The sequence below is a fragment of the Nelusetta ayraudi genome, unplaced genomic scaffold (genome assembly GCF_046127955.1).
Source record: "Nelusetta ayraudi isolate G7.1 ecotype Tasmania unplaced genomic scaffold, CSIRO-AGI_Nayr_v1 ptg000157l, whole genome shotgun sequence".
NCBI lineage: Eukaryota > Metazoa > Chordata > Actinopteri > Tetraodontiformes > Monacanthidae > Nelusetta > Nelusetta ayraudi.
Window position 1 is genome coordinate 87229 of NW_027466207.1, and position 17174 is coordinate 104402.

Consider the following 17174-nt stretch of genomic DNA (forward strand, 5'->3'; position numbering starts at 1 on the left):
TTTCTCCAAGCAGCGGTAAAGCTCCATCCTTTAACTTTATAGGCGTGTAGCGCCTTGTGAAAACAGCCTGTTGTGATGTCACAAAGGGCTGTCTTCGTGTCAGCTTCGCCTGTGCAGACACTCTGAATCAGCCAAGCGTCTGGAAAACACAGGAGGCCCAGCTTGACTACAAACAGTGACATCGTTCAGCTGGACTACACAGCAGTGCTTCTCAATGGTCTTCTGCTGCGGCCTCCCTGGATGAAGATGAAAATGTTTCACTTCACCCCTCCTGCTGGCGGAGCATTGAAACTGCGGGATGGTTGCTGGCAATACTCGGCACATTTTCGATCAAAAAAAAAAAAAAAAAAAACTAACTCGGCTTATCAGCGTCATTGGGGGGGGGGGAGAGAGACTGTCTGCAAGTGGCGCCTTTAATTTATCTGGCTTCATGCTGTCCGCTGCCAACGTTTTGCGACAGAAGAGTAAAGCGCACCGGTATTTCTTGTTACCGTAAAGCCTTCGTCAAATTTTCTCGTCGAGATTTTCGTTGGTCTCATTTTGAACAACTTTCTCCGCCTTTCTTTTCGTGCCCGCTATAAAAAAAATAAATAAAAATAAAATAAAATTCACGTTGTCTTGTTCACTTCACTTGCTCTCTCCTGCTGTCTATGCTGCGTGTGCGCATGCTCGGTGCATATAAGAATAATAATAAACCCCTGCGCGTGTAGCTAAAACCTCCCTGCGCACACTCCGACAAGAAGAGCGACACTGCCCTCTATCGTAGTGGATGTGCATTTGCACTTTATTTTAGTCAGGGCAAAAAAAAGGGGGAAAACAAAGCAAACCAGCACATTTGAGAAGCAGTGAGTGAATGGACTGAAGAGGTTTGTACAAGGAAGCACCGAGAGGAGGCCTTCTTCTTGAGATCATCTACACTGCACACACACCTGGCCTGGAGTCCCATGTCTCTGTCTCTGGTGGACCTCCACTATTGCAGTGTTCTCCACCCACACACACACACACACACACACTGTTTAAAGTCAAGCACGTCTGCCTTCTTTTGTGTGATGTGTGACTCCACGTGTCCCTCCACTCACGGCCTGTAATGTCGGCGGCCGCCTGGTCCTCGGGGCTGCGACACACTTGTGTGAATGCATGAAGGGGAAATGCATGTGGGCATGTGTGAGACTCTGGATGCACGTCCAGCTGCGGAAGCTGCTGAGGCCACCAGTGACCGGGGGGCGGGGGGGGCTGCGCTCATGACGCAGGCCGCCTGCTGGCAGCAGTGACAGAGTGCGTGGACCATCGAGGATGGAGGGTGGTGGGGTGGGGGTGGGGGTGGGGGTGGGGGTGGGGGTGGGGGTGGAGGGAGAGACACGAACCTGGGACACGAGAGGAGCTCCGGGGGCGGCGGCCATGCCTGTCTGTGCAGGCTGCGCTGGCTGGGAGGCAGCCTGGACGTGGGGCTGGGGGGCCATCACCACGGGGGTCTGCTGCTGCTGCTGCTGCTGCTGCTGCTGCTGCTGAGCCGTCACGGCCACCGCTGCCGCCGGTGCCACGGGGGCCTTCTGGGGAGAGCAAGACAACGACAGGGAGATAAACAGGACGTGACGCCTCGCTGGCAGCAAGGCCACAGAGAACAGGAGGCGGCGCCGCTGTCACATCCGCTGTCCCGGCATCAGCGGACATCTCTTAACAGACAAGGAGGAGGAGGGGCGGGGGGGGGGGGGGGGTGGAGGGGGCGGGGAGGAGCAGAGGGAGGCCATCAGCTGAAGGCTGGGAAAGACGTGAAGCCATGGGAGCTCCTCTTTGTGGTGGCCCACCTGGTGATGAGACCCCCACCGTCACGCCCAGCGCTGCTCCCAAAATCTCAGCGAGTGCCCAGCGGGCCAGAACGTGAGAGGACGGACGAGCGGGAAAATGTCTCACTTCTGGACACGCAGATTTCACCCCCCCCCCCCAACAGCCGCCGTCAGCGGTCTCTCACTCCTAAAGCCCCTCATCACCTCTTTGAAAGCACCGCCGGCGTGTTCACACTTGGCAACGGGATACATCTCGTGTGAGGGAATTTTAATTGGACAGTTCTAAATACAGGTGTGAACGCACCCGCAACGCACAGAGGACACTCTCGTCCGTCGGGACGGACACAGTCGAGGACAGACACACGTATGTGGATGTTACCCAGTGTAATACGAGTCAATGCGCTTAATGTCGGCCGCGCTGGAGCTCTGCCTCGTCTCAGCAGCATCATGCTGAATTTTTCCACAATAGTTTATTTATTTATTTAATTGTTTATTTTAATTTCAGAAGACGCTGCCTGAATACAAGTATCTTGTTAAAGTCTGAATATAAGAAAAGGAGAAACATCCTCTCCGCTATACCTCTGGGTCCAGATACAATGGAAACACACACACACACTGCATCTGATCAGAGCCTGCAGGGCTGCGGAAACGCCGGATATTAACTTGGAATTATCTCCGCCAGTGCTGCTGTTCTGCCGAGGATGCTGTGATGAGTAGCCAGGGCAGCAGCAGCCACTGGCCATGTGCTGTGTTTCAGTCGGCGGAGATGTTTGCTCACGGGTTGATATTGACTATAGGCTGATGTTTTGATCTTTATGTGTTGTCTAGAATGATTTGGCAGGGGAAGAAAAATCAAATGCTCAATTCTAGTTAATGTATAACGTTAGACCCCTTTAAATGCTCCAAGAAATTACAAATAAATCTAAATATTTTTGCAAAAAAAAAAATAAATAAATAAATAAAATGCATAAATAAACAAACAAAGAAAGAAAGAGAAAGAGTTGTTCCCGCCAAGATTAGCCAACTTTCTGTCCTCACCTCCAGGTCAAAATCACAGAAACATACAGTATCTCAGCTTCGCTCTTCTGGGAAGTCGAGGCGGCTGACACTTGATAAAAACCTAAGAAAGAAGAGAACAAGGTGGAGAGTCTCACTGGGTGGAGCGCAGCACAGGAGGAGGAGGCGGAGGGAGAGGGGGAGGTCTGCAGGGCAGGACTGGGAGGAGTGGGGGAGGCAGACGGGACCATCTTGGCTGCGGTCAGAGCACACGGCCTGGTGGTCTGAGAGGTCACGGGTGACTGCAGGAAAGACAGAGGGCAGCACAAGAGGAGCGGAGGAGAGAAGAAGAGGACAAGCGGATCAACAGGACAGTGAAGACATCGGAAAACAAGCGAGGAGGCGGCAATTAGAGGAGACAAAAAGAACAAAGAGCAGCGCCGAGGAGGAGCAGCCGAGGTGATACCAGGGTAAAAGGGGAAGAAGGAGTGAGGGAGTGAGAGAGTGAGAGGGTGCCACTGCCAGGGAGAGAAAAGAGCAGCCGGCTTCGCAGTCAGAGCAGGAAGAGAGGTGACAGCGGGGATGCTGGAGGTGGCGAGGACAAAACCAGGAGGAGCATCTGTCTGCCAGGTAGCAGCAGCAGCAGCAGCAGCATGATGAACACAGCAAGGCTGATCAGCTCAGTGGGAACAAAGACCATGGCTGCATGGTGACATGGTACCTGGTTACAGCAGGCCTGCGTTGCATTATGATCAGGTTGTGAAGCTCTGGCTCGGTTGTGTTCAACACAACCTGCACCAAGGGGGAGGAGTCACTAGAGTCACTAGAGGCTGAGGAAGTATGACTCTAAAGGAAGGCAGTACTGAGCCAAGAGAATGTTCAGAAATGTATGATTTTCTTTTTTTTTTTATCAGTAGTTAATGTGAAAACTTTCAACCTGTGGAGACTCTGCACGGTCAGACACAACCCTGGTGCACAGGAGAAACAAGTTTTCAAAACAGTTCTAGAAAACCTGCTTTTTATTTCTGTCACAACTCAGGTTTGATTCAGGTTCTGCGCTGGTGATTCTAGTGTGCAGGGGGGAGGCGGTAGGGGCTGGCAATGAATGGCAGCTGTTAAAAACTGCTCACTGGTCGTCACACAAACCGACAAAACAGACGCACACCGACACGCATGTACACACTCGCTGGCTGCTGCCCCGTCTACTGGCCAAAACAACGCCAGATGACCTTTGCCCCGACCTCTGGCATGCAGCCAGCCATTCACACACAGCCAGCCGATGCATTAACACACACACACACACACACACACACACACACACACACACACACACATCAACTGTCCACAGCCATGAGTAGCACAGAGGAGCGAAGAGAAACAGAGAGAGCAGGAGCCTCGCTGTTTTCTCCTCTGCTAAAGTTTTCACTGCACAGAGTTGCTGGGGGAGGTGGGTGGTGTGTGGGGTTGTGTTGTGTTGTGTTGTGTTGTGTTGTGTTGTGTATGTATGCTAGTGTGTGTGTGTGTGTTTGAGAGGGGATGGGGGGATGGTGGAGGAGGTTGAAAGGGGGAGTTTGTCAGAGCCACAGGGTGCATCTCACCGACAGCGATGCCTCTCTCATGCTCACTTTGGTTCCCTCGTTCTCTCTCTCTCTCTCTCTCTCTCTCTCTCCCTCTCTCTCACTCTCTCTCTCTCTCACACACACACACACACACACACACACACACAAGCCGAGCCTAGTTAGCTTTTTAAAATAATCAGGCAGTTGGATGATGAATGATTTAACAGGTATGGAAGGAAGGAAGCTGAGGATGCCTTCCGTCAGTGGCCCGGGGCTGCTGGGAAGAGTGACAGGCCGACAGAGGGGCTGAGCTCTGGGAATAAACACCATTCCCTTTCATTTTCCCGCTTCTGCCTTTCCTGTCGAGACGGCGACGCCGCTGTCGCCGCCGCCGCCACCGCGCCGTAATTTGTCATCAGCGCAACTGCGAGAGGCGATGACAATATGCGACTCTCTCTCATTAAGAGGGGGGGGGGCGAGGGGTGCGGGGGGGTGTTCACGGCGGCAGGGTGGAGGCAGGTCGGCTGGCTGTGTGCAGGGAGGACGCCACTGATTGGACCATTTCATGGTTTACTGATCATTTAGCGAAAGAGCAACAGGGAGGGTGAAGGTTCGGCCTCTTTATTAGGGTCACTCATCCACTGCTGTGTGATGGGTACGTCAACACATCCGCCACTGGCCTACATTACACTGTACACGTGTGTGAGACATGTGCACCTGCTGTCGTCACAGTCAACCCTGTGGAAGTGAAGGTGGCTGAGGTGACATCACGCTCAGGCAACCGCGGTTTCTTATGAGACAGAGCCGCTCAGTGGCCTCTGGGTGACATGAGCATACAGCGGGGAGCCGCACGGCGATTGAAAAAGAAAGTCAAGTGGCGCCCTCTAGTGTCTGTCTTTTGTCTCTGCAGCCCGTCATGTGCTAAGCTAAGCGGTTCTTTGGCTATCGGGAGGTTCTCAGTTTTGGCCCGGTGAAACAAAGACAAAGGCAATAATGTTTCATTCGGGACTGAGCCTCAGCGAAGGCCTGCTCTCATCATTTATTTTTGTTTTTGCCAATTCACTTTTAAGACTTTAAGGACTCAAATCTTGTCGACTGATTATTTTTCAGTTGTCAGCGACTGGTTATTTTCCAACTGGAAAAAGTGTCAGTATTTTTAACAAAACTATATAGTTGGACTTTAATAAATGTAAGCAGGCTGATTTCAAGTCAGTGTGGTGGACTTGAGCAGATCATCACGTAAACTCAAATTCAATGAATGACTTGACAGAGATTACACATAATGAAAACAATAACAAGGCAGCTTCTCACAGTGACAGACAAATAATTAATACATCTAATCACAAGCATTATAAAATCAAACAAATGATTAATGGTGATAATCAACAAACGTTCCAAAGGTGTGAGCAGACCTGCACCAGCACCGGGTTTCACGTGACGGATGTATTCACAGGTGATAATAAGCAAAATCCAATTAATGATTCAGAGCCTCGTTAAACATTGATGAGAAGACCCCATGGAGTCATTAAGGCCTGGAGACATCAATTCAGCTGCTAATCCCAGCGTAATGTGCACTTAAAATCATCAAGAAAAACTTGTCGGTTATAATTACACAGTTTAACATTTTAATCAGTTCCCACTTTGGCTCTGGAAAGAAGTTGTTCACTTTAAGGTGGCGCCACCCATCAGCCGATCGATGGATGAATGGATGGATGGGTAGATGGATTGGTGGGTGGATGGATGGGCGGATAGATGGATGGATGGATGGATGGGTGGATTGGTGGGTGGATAGATGGATGAATGGATGGGTAGATGGATGAATGAATGGGTAGATGGATGGATGGATGGACAGATGGATGGATAATGGATGGATTGGTGGGTGGATAGATAGATGAATGGATGGGTAGATGGATGGATGGATGGACAGATGGATGGATGGATGGACAGATGAATGGATGGATGGATGGATTGGTGGGTGAATGGATGGATGAATGGATGGATGGACATAACACTCACAGGAGGTGATGCCCAAGTTATCTCACAAATTTAAAGCTCCAACTGTCACCTTACCATTGTTTCTAACAATGAGTTTCTCAATGAGAATGAGTCTGTGCTTTCTTTCCTTTGCTTCTGCCACTTTTCAGATAGTGTGCTACAACACTGGGAATGCAAGTCAGCTATTTTTCACAAGTGCTCCGATGGAGTCCCAGATGAACGATAAAGAATGTAAAACACGGTGCATTGGTGCTCTGTGTGAGCCAATGTTGCACTAGCAGCAGTCGTAAATGTAAGGTGGTGTGATGGATGTTTAAGGATAACTTGGGTAAAAACATGTGTTATGCCGCCCAACATTTTAACAATGGCCCAAATAGTCACAGTATCAAATTTCCTGTTAATGGGTGGGACCTTATCGCTCCACTTTTTGTATTTAATTTAGTAACATCCTACTGTCATTAATTTCCTTTCTCCTTGCTCTGCCCTTATCTCAATGCTTTTGAATAATGAGCATAATTTTTCACATTAAGATACGTCATTTTAATCCCAGCAATGCATATAGACCAGTGAGTGAAAAAAGAGAAAAGGTAGAATGGACTATAATTATAATTGACTGTCTTTATGAAGCTGGAATTTTGGCCGCTGAGCCTGAGCTGCTGCATGCTGTGGTCTGTCTCTTATTTTGACATGAACTGTTCATTCACAAAGGCCTTTGTTGTTATATTGTCATTCTGTTAAACACTTTAAATACATTCAGTTAAACGCTGACCTGCTTCTACGTGTGAACATCATGAGGTACGGTTTCTGTGTGGACTTTGCATGTTCTCCCTGTGTCTGAATGGGTTTTCCTCCCACAGTCCAAAGACATGCACTCTAAATTGTCCGTAGGTGTGAACGCGAGTGCGGGTGGTTGTTTGTCTTTCTATGTGCAACACACTGATGAATCATTCGGGGTGTGAGACCTCGCCCTCGCCCAAAGACAGCTGGGATTGGCTCCAGCAACCCTGAGTGCAGGAGAAGCGGTGATAGAAAGTGATGGATGGATGGATGGATGGATGGATGGATGGATGGATGGATTTCAGAAAGGTAACTAGCGTGTGGGACACACACACACACACACACACACACACACACACACACACAAATCCTTGTGTTGTGTGACTTGAGACAAATCCCATGAATGCATGCGTTCTGATCCATGCAATTTAAATGCATACGTGCACCATGAGACGTGCGACCTCGGGAATGCCTTTCCCTTTGACCCTGGTGTGTTTTGTCTCTGCGGAGCTCTGACCTGTGGAGTTGTCACTCTGAAGGACGCTCCGCTCGTGGGGGTGCCAGGTCGTGGAGAGATGCTGTTCTGAGCCTGGGCCTGGGCCTGGGCCTGGGCCTGGGCTTGAGCTTGAACTTGAGCCAAAGCCTGCTGGGGAACCATGACGAGCTGGCCCAACTCTGTTCGTACCAACACCATCCCTGAAACACAACCACAGGCAACATTGAGGTGCCAGGAGCGAGCAGTGTTTACTCCCATGACATGACCGGGCATTGTTCTTTACCATGTTTAAAGAGATCTAACAGAGAGTCGATGCACGTGTATCTGGCTTCAACACAACTTGAAGACAGAGAAAACAAAGAGGACAACGTCATCAAATGAACAGCTTTTTCCACGGCTAATTAAAACTAATGGAAACTGTTGGAGTGCACTGGAATAAAACAGTAAATAATCGTGTAACAGGGCTCATAAAATACTAATGGTTTTCTGTGATGTGTCTATGTGCTGATAATCATCTACAAAGATTCCACTCATCAGGAAGGAAAACTCAACGAGGTTGAAACTGAGCTTGACACAAATGCGTACAAACTGTAAAGAAAATTGATGAACTCCTTCTGGTGAGTCGCTGTTCTCGTGTTTCATTTCCACAGTGGAAACAACTGACTTGCCTTATTCATAACGCTCCATGTCATGAAAACCAGTTATTTATCAGTATTTACGTGACTGCACTGGAACAAACAAGGTCATTTCCTCTGAGAAAATGTACAAAGCAATGTATTCATAACCAGGGTTAAATGTTTTATCGCAGATGAGTTTGTTTTTGTGAAATTTGTTTCTGAAGGAATTGTTGTTGTTTTGTTTTTTTTAAAGAATCAGACAATCCTGGATAACTTAGCACAAGGTTTGCATTGGATTTCCTGATTAATAGAACAGATACATTTACACGGTTGTGTTGTCGTAATCATATATTTCTCCGAATTGACTAATCATGTTGATTGCAGTGTCTGCAAAACAAAATCACTTTTCTTTCACAAAAAATATTCCTAATGCGATTAAAATGTGCATCCACTCTGTAGTTGCTCCGACACTGCTCTGTGTCTGCCTGCAAGTTTACTCACAGCAGCACCGAGTGGATCATGTGGACGACCACACGGTCTCCACTTCATTCTCAGACAGCGCTGATGGAAAAGTAAGAGCCATTGTATTTCAATCATGTGACGCTTGTCAGACACGACGGCCACAATACTCGTGTGTTGACTCATTCAACGGGACTCGGCACACAGTGAGGGACTCTGACACTGGTGTGTCCAGGAATCACTGTTAGTATGACAACATGTATGTGGGCCCTCTTGAGTGCAGTGATGTTAGGACGCATTCTTTCTGCTCCAGGCAAAAATGATGCTTATATTGACGGAATGTCTTTGAAATAGTGGTGATGTTTGGATGTTTTAATGAGTCACAGTTGTGGCCGACGAGCACGATGCAATAAATGCTGCATTTTGTCGAGTGTAAATATGGCACGAGTCCTCATCAAGTCCTAGGGCGGAACTCAACAGAACATCTACGTCTCGTATGAACAGAAAAGGTTTGATGTTGTTTTAGATTTTATTGGACACACTTCCAGTGCAAAGTTTCATGCAAGCCTTGACTTTTCTTTTCTTATCACCGTTACTCTGGCGATTCTTAGGCTGTGCAACGGTGCCGTTGTGCACGACTTTTGCGCAGCTACGTCAGCGCATCCACACGCCGAAACAGTGAGTTCCTTGAGCTGCAGGTGCACAGAACATTACCAACATAAACAAAGGGGGTGGTGGTTTTAAAGCCTTTCAGATACATTCAGGGCTACACATGGCGAGAACAGGGTGTCACAGCACAATCACATCACTCTGCAAAACAGTCAAGCGCCACCGCCGTGCCCTACACCCTCAGGTGTGAGCGAGCGTCTCTCCTTCCTATCCTCCGCCTGCAACCTTACCCTGCGGGATGGTAAACCCAGGGGGCAGCTGAATGGTCGTCTGCTGCTGGGGCGGTCTGACAATCAGCTGGGGGGCTACGATCCTTTGGGGCGCCGCCAGTCCCGGACGGGGCTGAGGCTGCACCGTGGAGGCCACGGACGGAGTCGGAGCGGCGACTGTGGGTCTGACCGCGCCGAGGGTCACTGTCTGTCCGGCCGCACCTGGCGAGGCCGTCGCCACGGCGGCCGCAGTGGTGGTGGTGGGAGGCTGCTGGGTGACTGTTGTGGTGGCGGTGATGGCTGCGGCTGCGGTAGTAGTGGTGGTGGTGGTGCTTGTGGTGCTGGTGGTTGGCGCCGTGACAACACACGCGGCAGGTGCAACGGTGCTGATGACAGAGTTGACGCCACTCAGCTGGCTGGAAACGACAATTTTGGACTGACAGTCGACTGTTTTGGAAGCCCCAGTGTTTGTCCTCACTTTGTCCTGGTTGCCCTGTGAAGATGAGGAGGATAACGATGATGATGATAATGATGATGATGATGGAGAGGTGACGGGTCCTGATCGAGATGAGCCCTCCTGCTGCTGCTGCTGCTGCTGCTGCTGCTGCTGGGCCAAGGCCGACACACTGGTCCCAGTGCCGTTCTGGGCGATGCTGGCCACAATGTGACTGGGGAGTCTGTGCAGGGCGATGGTCGGGGTGCCTCGGTCCAGCGCAATAGCCGACTGGCCTGCGGGGAGGCTGGCGTTGGACAGCGTAAAGGTGGAGGTGTTGATGGAGGACGTCACCGCTCGGCTAGAGTTCTGTGCACTTGCATCCGAGGGACAGGAGTCGTTGGCGTTCCCAGCCATCGCCGTGTTGTTGTTGCTGCTGCTGCTGCTGCTGCTGCTGCTCCTTCTCGTCGTCACCGTGGCGCCGTTCAAACTCTTCCGCCGAGCCGAGGCGCTCCTCCGCGGCGTCCCCACACGCTTCCTCGGCTGGTTGTCCTCCGCTGACGGCTCGGCAAGGCTCACCTTGGCACCGCGGCCGGTACCGGTGCCGGTGCCGGTGCTGGTGCTGATGCTTGAAGTTGACACAGCGGCTGTAGTCGCTGTGGTGACGGATGCTCTGTGCGGCTGCGAGTCGCTGCTGCTGCCGCGGCTGGCGGGGTTGACGCCGGCAGCCGAGCCGGTGGGAGGCTCGCCGGGGGAAGCGGTGCAGCCCGGGGGCGGCGGGCTGGAAGTCTTCTCCGGGCTAGCGGCTTTCGGGCTGCTCTCCAGGCGCATCTCGGGCTTGTTACGCCGTCCTTGTTGTTGTTGCTCCAGTGTTGTGGTGCCCACTGGAGCTGCGAGTGTTTTTCCTAAGTGATGGTTAGCGGGGGGCACCGAGCCAGCGCCTCCGTTCTCCTCCGCTCTCCCCTCGGACTCGCCCTGGCCGGCCAGCTGGGACTCCAGCGAGCCCACCAGGTCGCTCACGGCTTTTTCATCCACCTCTGAAAAGAGCATATCTTCCAGGGGGTCGGAGGCGCCCGCCATCTCTGATCACACAGAGCTGTTCTATTTGTTTTACAGTGCGCCTGCGTGTTGCTGGGCATTGTGGGAATGAATGTGACGTCACTGGACGAGAGGGGGGCATCCTGGTCTTTCTCACGTCAGGGATCCTTTCTCCCCATAACCTAGCAGATTAAAAAAATATATATATACATTTCGGTTATTTTCTCGTATTGAGATCAGTATTCCAATCAATTCATTGTTTAATTTATTATTTATTGCATTAGCAAAGTTACGCAAACACGCCCTGGGTGATGTTACTTCAATAAACATCGTTTGTTTAAGTATTATCGAACCAAACAATGCACTCTTTTGACGTATATTGGGGAGAAGTTATGCGGTGACAGGTTGTGGTGAAATGTGTCAATTCTTCACGAGTCAAGTCTTCAATGCCGTCTGGCGCTTTCCAATGTCAGTATTTGTTAACTTGCTACCCGTGTGCATAAATGTCACAACCACGACAACTAGTACGAATTGGGTAGAATTTTGCACGTTGTTCTTCATGCAATAAGGGAAGTTCTGCCGGCGCAGGGGGGGAAAGGGGGAACTTTATTTCCACGGCTCGGGCCTCGCAGCCTAGTTTTCCCGACATGCATCGCGGCGTGCGCAGGCAAATGAAAACGGCCATGTCGTGGTAGAAAATCACTTCAGCAACAAGCCGCTACTCTCATCGCTGCGTGCTAGTCCATGCTATGGTGTAGCACATTTGAAGTGCAGAACGGGGTAGACGTACCATTTCTTCTCGCTCTTAACAGTTGGCGTGCAAGTAAGTGTTAAGTTTAAATTAAAAAGAAGAAGAAGAAAAGAGTCAAAGATGAGCGGTGGAGGGACGCCATACATTGGTAGCAAAATTAGCCTCATCTCCAAGGCCGAGATTCGCTATGAAGGAATTTTGTACACCATTGACACGGAAAATTCGACGGTAGCGCTTGCTAAAGGTATGTTCCACTGTCTCACGGTTCTTCTCCAATTTCTCACTGACGCCTCTGACCGTTCTCGGGGTGCTTGACAGAGGGGGAAAGGCTTTATATTGTTGTGGGAACCGCTAGTTAGCCAGCTAGCCTGGTAGCAGAGTGACAGTGCGCAGTGCTGCAGCTCTCCATCCTTTGTTTACCGTGAGCTCCTGCGCGCACCGTTTATGCACTTAAAGTTGCACTGTTGGCGCTCGCAAACGCGTTCAAAAGTGAAGCCCCTGCAACTGTGAAGCTTCTGTTGAGGTTGTGTGTCAAGTTGCCGTTTATAAGCCAGGCAATTGTTCCTAATAAGCGTCAGAGCTGACGGAAATGACTGTGTAGATTAGTCATTTAGGCGCAAGGCTGACATCGCTGCCTGAAAAGTCTCGCTTGACTAATGAATTGGATGGTTTTTAAATACTTTGTACCATCTTGCGGGTAGGACTAGTACATTTGTTCCAAATAAGTAATTTGGAACCAACTGATAACTTTCACTCCTCAAATTGTTAAGAAAAAAAAGAAAAAAAAGAAAAAAGAAAAAAAGTGATCACACTGACACTGCCAGGCCAAGATTTGGACACATACCTCTGTTTTAATAGTTTTTCCTCTTATTTTCATGACTATTTACATTGTAGATTGTCACTCAAGGCATCAAAACTATGAGTGAACACATATGGAATATGTATTTAAAAAAAAACGTTTGAAAAAAAAAAAAAAAACTCAAACAAGTATTCTATTCTAAATGGTCTAGAATAGTCACCATTCATACAATATATATGCAACATAACATTTAGTTGTTTTTTTTTTTATGTCTTCAATGTGTATCTGCAGTGTAGAAAGTAGTCAGAATAAAGAAGAAACAGGTGTGTCCTAACTTTTGACTGGTAGTGAACGTAGAAGTTCCAGTGAGTTTGCTCATTGGAGCGACTTCTGTGGTTTTTGACTGTTACTTTAATAAATAAAAAAACTAATAATCAGTGTGCATTTGTTTTCAATAGCAAGTTCACCTCTTGAATGAGCCTGTTTGAAACTTGTGCGCAGTTCGCTCATTTGGAACCGAGGACCGGCCCACCGAGCGGCCCATTCCACCTCGAGATGAAGTCTTTGAGTACATCATCTTCCGAGGCAGCGACATCAAGGACCTCACCGTGTGTGAGCCCCCCAAAGCTCCTGCCGGCCTGCAGGACCCTGCCATCGTCCAAGTAAGTTTGTCCTCATGTATTCATGTCCCATAAGTCTACATTTGAAAGACGCAGCCGGCACTGCAGAAGTTCTACAAAACATTAAATTAGCGGCGTCTAATTCAATTGCGGTCTCCAACCCGTAGCTCCTGAGGTTCCTGAAATACTGAAGCGCAGAACAAGAGTCGTGGTGCCTTAAACTGACTGTGCGTTCATTTTTTTTTTTTCAGTCATCAGTTGGCACTGCCAGTGCTGCTGCAGCGCCTTCATTCCAGTCAGCTGGGCCCTACGCTCCCTACAACAGGGCCCCTGGCACTTCGTATAGTCAATTTGGTGTTGCACCCATTCCTACTCAACCATTTGGGTCTGCTGGAGCAACAGGTAAGGATTGGTCCATGATTGAGTACACCTGGGAAGTGATAATAATCATAATGAAATCGTCCATGTCTCAAGGCAGATGCTGATGTTTGTGCCAAATCTAGAACACCGCTCTTCTGCAAAGATATTTATACATTTGTGCTGGAAACACGATCGTCACAGACAGCAAGGCCCTGTTTTATTCAACGCTCATGTTGTCAGATCACATAGCCGCAGGAAGTGGTCAAGCTGCATTAATTAATACTTGAGTGACTGAAACAAATTGAGGCAGAGTGTCTGACAGAGTCCATGTGTATCTGGATAGTGGCTTGTTTTTAATGAAGAATTAAAAAAAAAAAAAAAAAAAGGTTTTAGACACAGTTTCAGGTAGATTGTGATTCATTTATTTAATTATATCTCTGATCTATGTTTTGCCACAGCAGTGGTACAGATGTGATGTGCACATCAGGCCCTGAAAGTTTTAAACGGTCACCGCTGCTCTTGGAGTGACCAGGCGAGAAAATGAGAGCGCTGACTTGATCGGTCACCTTGTGCTCACCTGTGTGTCCAATTAGGGCGCAAAAGTCCTCAGCTGGACCCGCTGAAGACGAGCTTCACTCTGGACCTGCCGGTGCAAGCCCCGCCCTCGTCTGCCCCTGCACCTGTTGGCCAGAGGAGTCAGCCGGGGTTGCCAGCTGCTGCTCGATCCAGCGTCACTGCTGCAGGTAGCCAGAGACCCCCGGACCTGCTGGAGCAGAGAAAGGGTAGACGTTCACTTTGGACTTGGACCGTGTGCATGTGTCACTGCCTCTGTATTTGTGGTGAAGTGGAGAAAGATTGAAAAGTAAGAGTTTGTTGTCTGCTGTTCAGCTCCAGAGATGCCAAAGGCATCGCAGCAGGATGCTGAGCAAAGTGCTGTTGAGAACAGGGACCCTAACAGGCATCAAGCTGCTTGTAAGTAGTTCAACACCTTCACACTACTACGGCACTTCAACACAGTTAACCACTCCTCACCATCGAACTCAGCTTCAGCTCTTCTAATGGACAGTTGGTCGTGTTTGGAACTGCAGGGTCTCTAAGTTCTCTTGTCCCTCGTTCTTCCTCAGCGGCCGCTCAGTCCAACCGCCGCGGCCGAGGAAGAGGGAACCGCAGCCGAGGCCGAGTCAACGTGCGCAGAGACGGCCCCATGAAGTTTGAGGAAGACTTTGACTTTGAGACGGCGAATGCCCAATTCCACAAGGACGACATCGACAAAGAGCTGCAGAGCAAACTCAAACTCAAAGGTGAAGCCGTGGCCGTGGCTCGTCGTTACCCGGTCAAATTGTCTCCATTGTTGTTTGATGTTGACCCGAGTTCCTTTGATTGGAATGGACAGACGACAAGCCGCTGAATGGGGAGGAAGCTGCAGACACGGAAAACGTCACCCATGAGGAAGAAGAGACTGCGGCAAACTCGTGTTACTACGACAAGACCAAGTCGTTCTTTGACAACCTGTCCTGCGACAACCCCAGGTACCTCACCACTCCACACACTGTTGCAGCCGAGGCTCCTAAATGCTCCCAGTTTAACTTCACATGTTCAGAGCTGATGGACGTCAGTTTACGCATCACTGGGCTAATGGAGCTCATAACCAGATTTTGCATTTCCATGTGATTGATCCCTAAAATGCCTCCTCTGCCATCACGTCTCATTACTGTATCCTATTATATCATCATCATCATATATCTTCAAGATATAATTCTTATACATTTAATAGGCCAGTAGTCATGACGTCACATTGGTGCCAGTGACGCACTAACAAAGTTTTTCTTGTGTCTTTCAAGTAAATCTGGCGAGAGAGGATTTTCCCGGTAAGTTTTTCTGGTTAAAAATACATCCATCATCTGCAGTCGCTGCAATACTGGCTTCCCCCACCGGGCTGCCGAGTAGCAGCTCCTGTGTCTCTAACGGTGTCCAAACTGTGGCTCCAGGGACCGCAGGCCGACCTGGGCGGAGGAGAGGCGCATGAATTCGGAGACCTTCGGCATCCCGCTGCGACACAATCGAGGAAGAGGAGGTTTCCGCGGTGGGCGGGGCTTCATGGCGCCGCGGGGGGGCCGAGGCCGCGCCCCCAGCAGAGGCTCCTTCGGCGGCTCCTTCGGCGGCTCCTTCGGTGGCCCCCGCAGCGCCCCCCCTCCCCCGGGCTTCAGAGGAGGCTTCAGAGGAGGCCGGGGAGGACGCGACTTCTCCGACTTTGAATACAGGGTAAATTATTGCAACATTTTCATCCGTTGCAATTTGTGGAAGATCCGTTTGTGAATATCTGCTTCTGCTTCCAGAAGGAAAACAAGGTTGCGGCATAGCAGTGACGCCACGCAATGGTTCTTGGGTCTCGACCTCCTCCAGAAGGCGGCAGTCTGTCCTCGGTGGGCAGAGTGAGGCCGACTGCTGCACTCCAGGGTGAGACTGCAGCTTCTCTCCTCCACTCTGACAAACAGCCACTCTGCTTCTGCTCGCTCTGTTGTTTTTTCCTCTTTTGCCCCGATACGTGTAAATGAAAAATCTTTTTTTTTTTTTTTTTTTTTGGTCAGCAAACCTGTATTTTTGCATCCGTCGACTCATTCAATCTCATTTTTTTTGTTTTGGAAATGTAAAGCAGAATGCAGGAAGCCCACTGTGAGTGGATCACTGGTCATGTGATCTATAGCTTTATCTCTTTTCGCTCAGTTTTTTTTTTTTATATATATATAACATTGACACCAAATTTTGCTGCACTGCCTGTTGCATCATGTTGCTCCTCACTTGTTTTGTTGCTTTACCTTTTGTTTTTTTTAAAACTGTTTTGTTGTTTGTTTCCCGGTCAGGAAGTCATAATGTCATGATCGTAGCGCATCGCAAACGCTGCTTTCATTTGACCTTTGTCATGACTGAATGTATTTCAACCCCCCTCCCTCCTCCTCCCCCTCCTTCAGCCCTGTAGATGAGAGTTTGAAGGAATGTCTAGTTTGGAACATTTTTCAGTAGTTGGAGGTTTCACCATTGAAAACCTGCAACAGTCAATTCATTAAAAATCATTTAGATGCATTTTCTTTCTGGCTGTACATTTTCCTTTTTTTTTCTTTTTTTTTTATAATGATGAGGTAAAAAAAATAACATTTCCACTCATTTCTGTGTTTACTGGAGGGAAAACGAACGCGGCTGAGTTTCTTTTCTCTACGTCGTTGAAACTTGGTTCCTTTACTCGGACAGAATTTGATTTCCTATGATCCCAAAATAGAGGTTCAATTGAGCAATCTATTGTTTTCCTCTCAAAATGCACTTCTTCCATCCGTATCCGCATTGAACTGAGCCATCCGTCAAACAGCCATTTTTGTGTTGTATTATCTTGACTTTGTTTCTTCACTCGCTGTGTCTCTGGAGTCGGCTGTCGCCATGGCAGAAACATTTCCTACCGCAGTGTCAGGATATTCAAAACTTTTCCAACGCATTTGATCAGTAAGGACCTCGGTTCAACCTAAGCTCGGCTCTAGTCAGCGCTCTGGCATCATTCTGCAGCTCCTGTGATTCCGTCAGTGTCGATAAAGCTCTCTGGAGAGTTTTTGGTTGTTTTTTTTT

General features: G+C 49.1%; 2 protein-coding genes across 6 annotated transcripts in view; one reads left to right on the forward strand and one right to left on the reverse strand.

Moving 5' to 3' along the window:
• LOC142880106 (transcription initiation factor TFIID subunit 4) overlaps positions 1-11120 on the reverse strand; it is a 79873-nt gene extending 68753 nt beyond the window's left edge. Inside the window, exons 1-4 of one of the 3 annotated variants that reach the window (XM_076013775.1) lie at positions 9583-11120; positions 7629-7807; positions 2939-3082; positions 1365-1550 (exon numbers count right to left, since the gene is read on the reverse strand). In XM_076013775.1, coding sequence (XP_075869890.1) covers positions 1365-1550; positions 2939-3082; positions 7629-7807; positions 9583-11074 — 2001 coding nt within the window. In that variant the 5' untranslated portion in view covers positions 11075-11120. The remainder of the gene's footprint in view (positions 1-1364; positions 1551-2938; positions 3083-7628; positions 7808-9582) is intronic. The other 2 variants (XM_076013777.1, XM_076013776.1) reach the window with 2 other exon arrangements.
• A 578-nt stretch (positions 11121-11698) lies between these two features.
• On the forward strand, positions 11699-16091 carry lsm14ab (LSM14A mRNA processing body assembly factor b). Of its 3 annotated transcripts, none has more exons than XM_076013794.1 (10): positions 11699-12027; positions 13084-13244; positions 13454-13604; positions 14156-14344; positions 14451-14534; positions 14687-14863; positions 14956-15091; positions 15404-15430; positions 15551-15824; positions 15902-16091. In XM_076013794.1, the coding sequence occupies exons 1-10, from the start codon at positions 11904-11906 to the stop codon at positions 15920-15922; spliced, it is 1344 nt and encodes a 447-aa protein (XP_075869909.1). In that variant the 5' UTR covers positions 11699-11903; the 3' UTR covers positions 15923-16091. The 3 variants fall into 3 exon arrangements, with proteins under 3 accessions (XP_075869909.1, XP_075869908.1, XP_075869910.1); XM_076013793.1 differs by having other exon boundaries at positions 11700-12027; positions 15899-16091; XM_076013795.1 differs by having other exon boundaries at positions 11700-12027; positions 14156-14305; positions 15899-16091.
• The last annotated feature ends 1083 nt before the right edge of the window (positions 16092-17174 follow it).

Excerpts from the sequence above, each read along its gene's own strand:
- lsm14ab (XM_076013793.1), top strand. The coding sequence starts at position 11,904 with ATGAGCGGTGGAGGGACGCCATACATTGGTAGCAAAATTAGCCTCATC. Across the intron at positions 15,431-15,550 it reads GGCGAGAGAGGATTTTCCCG|GGACCGCAGGCCGACCTGGG; the intron begins GTAAGTTTTTCT and ends CTGTGGCTCCAG. Across the intron at positions 15,825-15,898 it reads TCTCCGACTTTGAATACAGG|AAGGAAAACAAGGTTGCGGC; the intron begins GTAAATTATTGC and ends TTCTGCTTCCAG.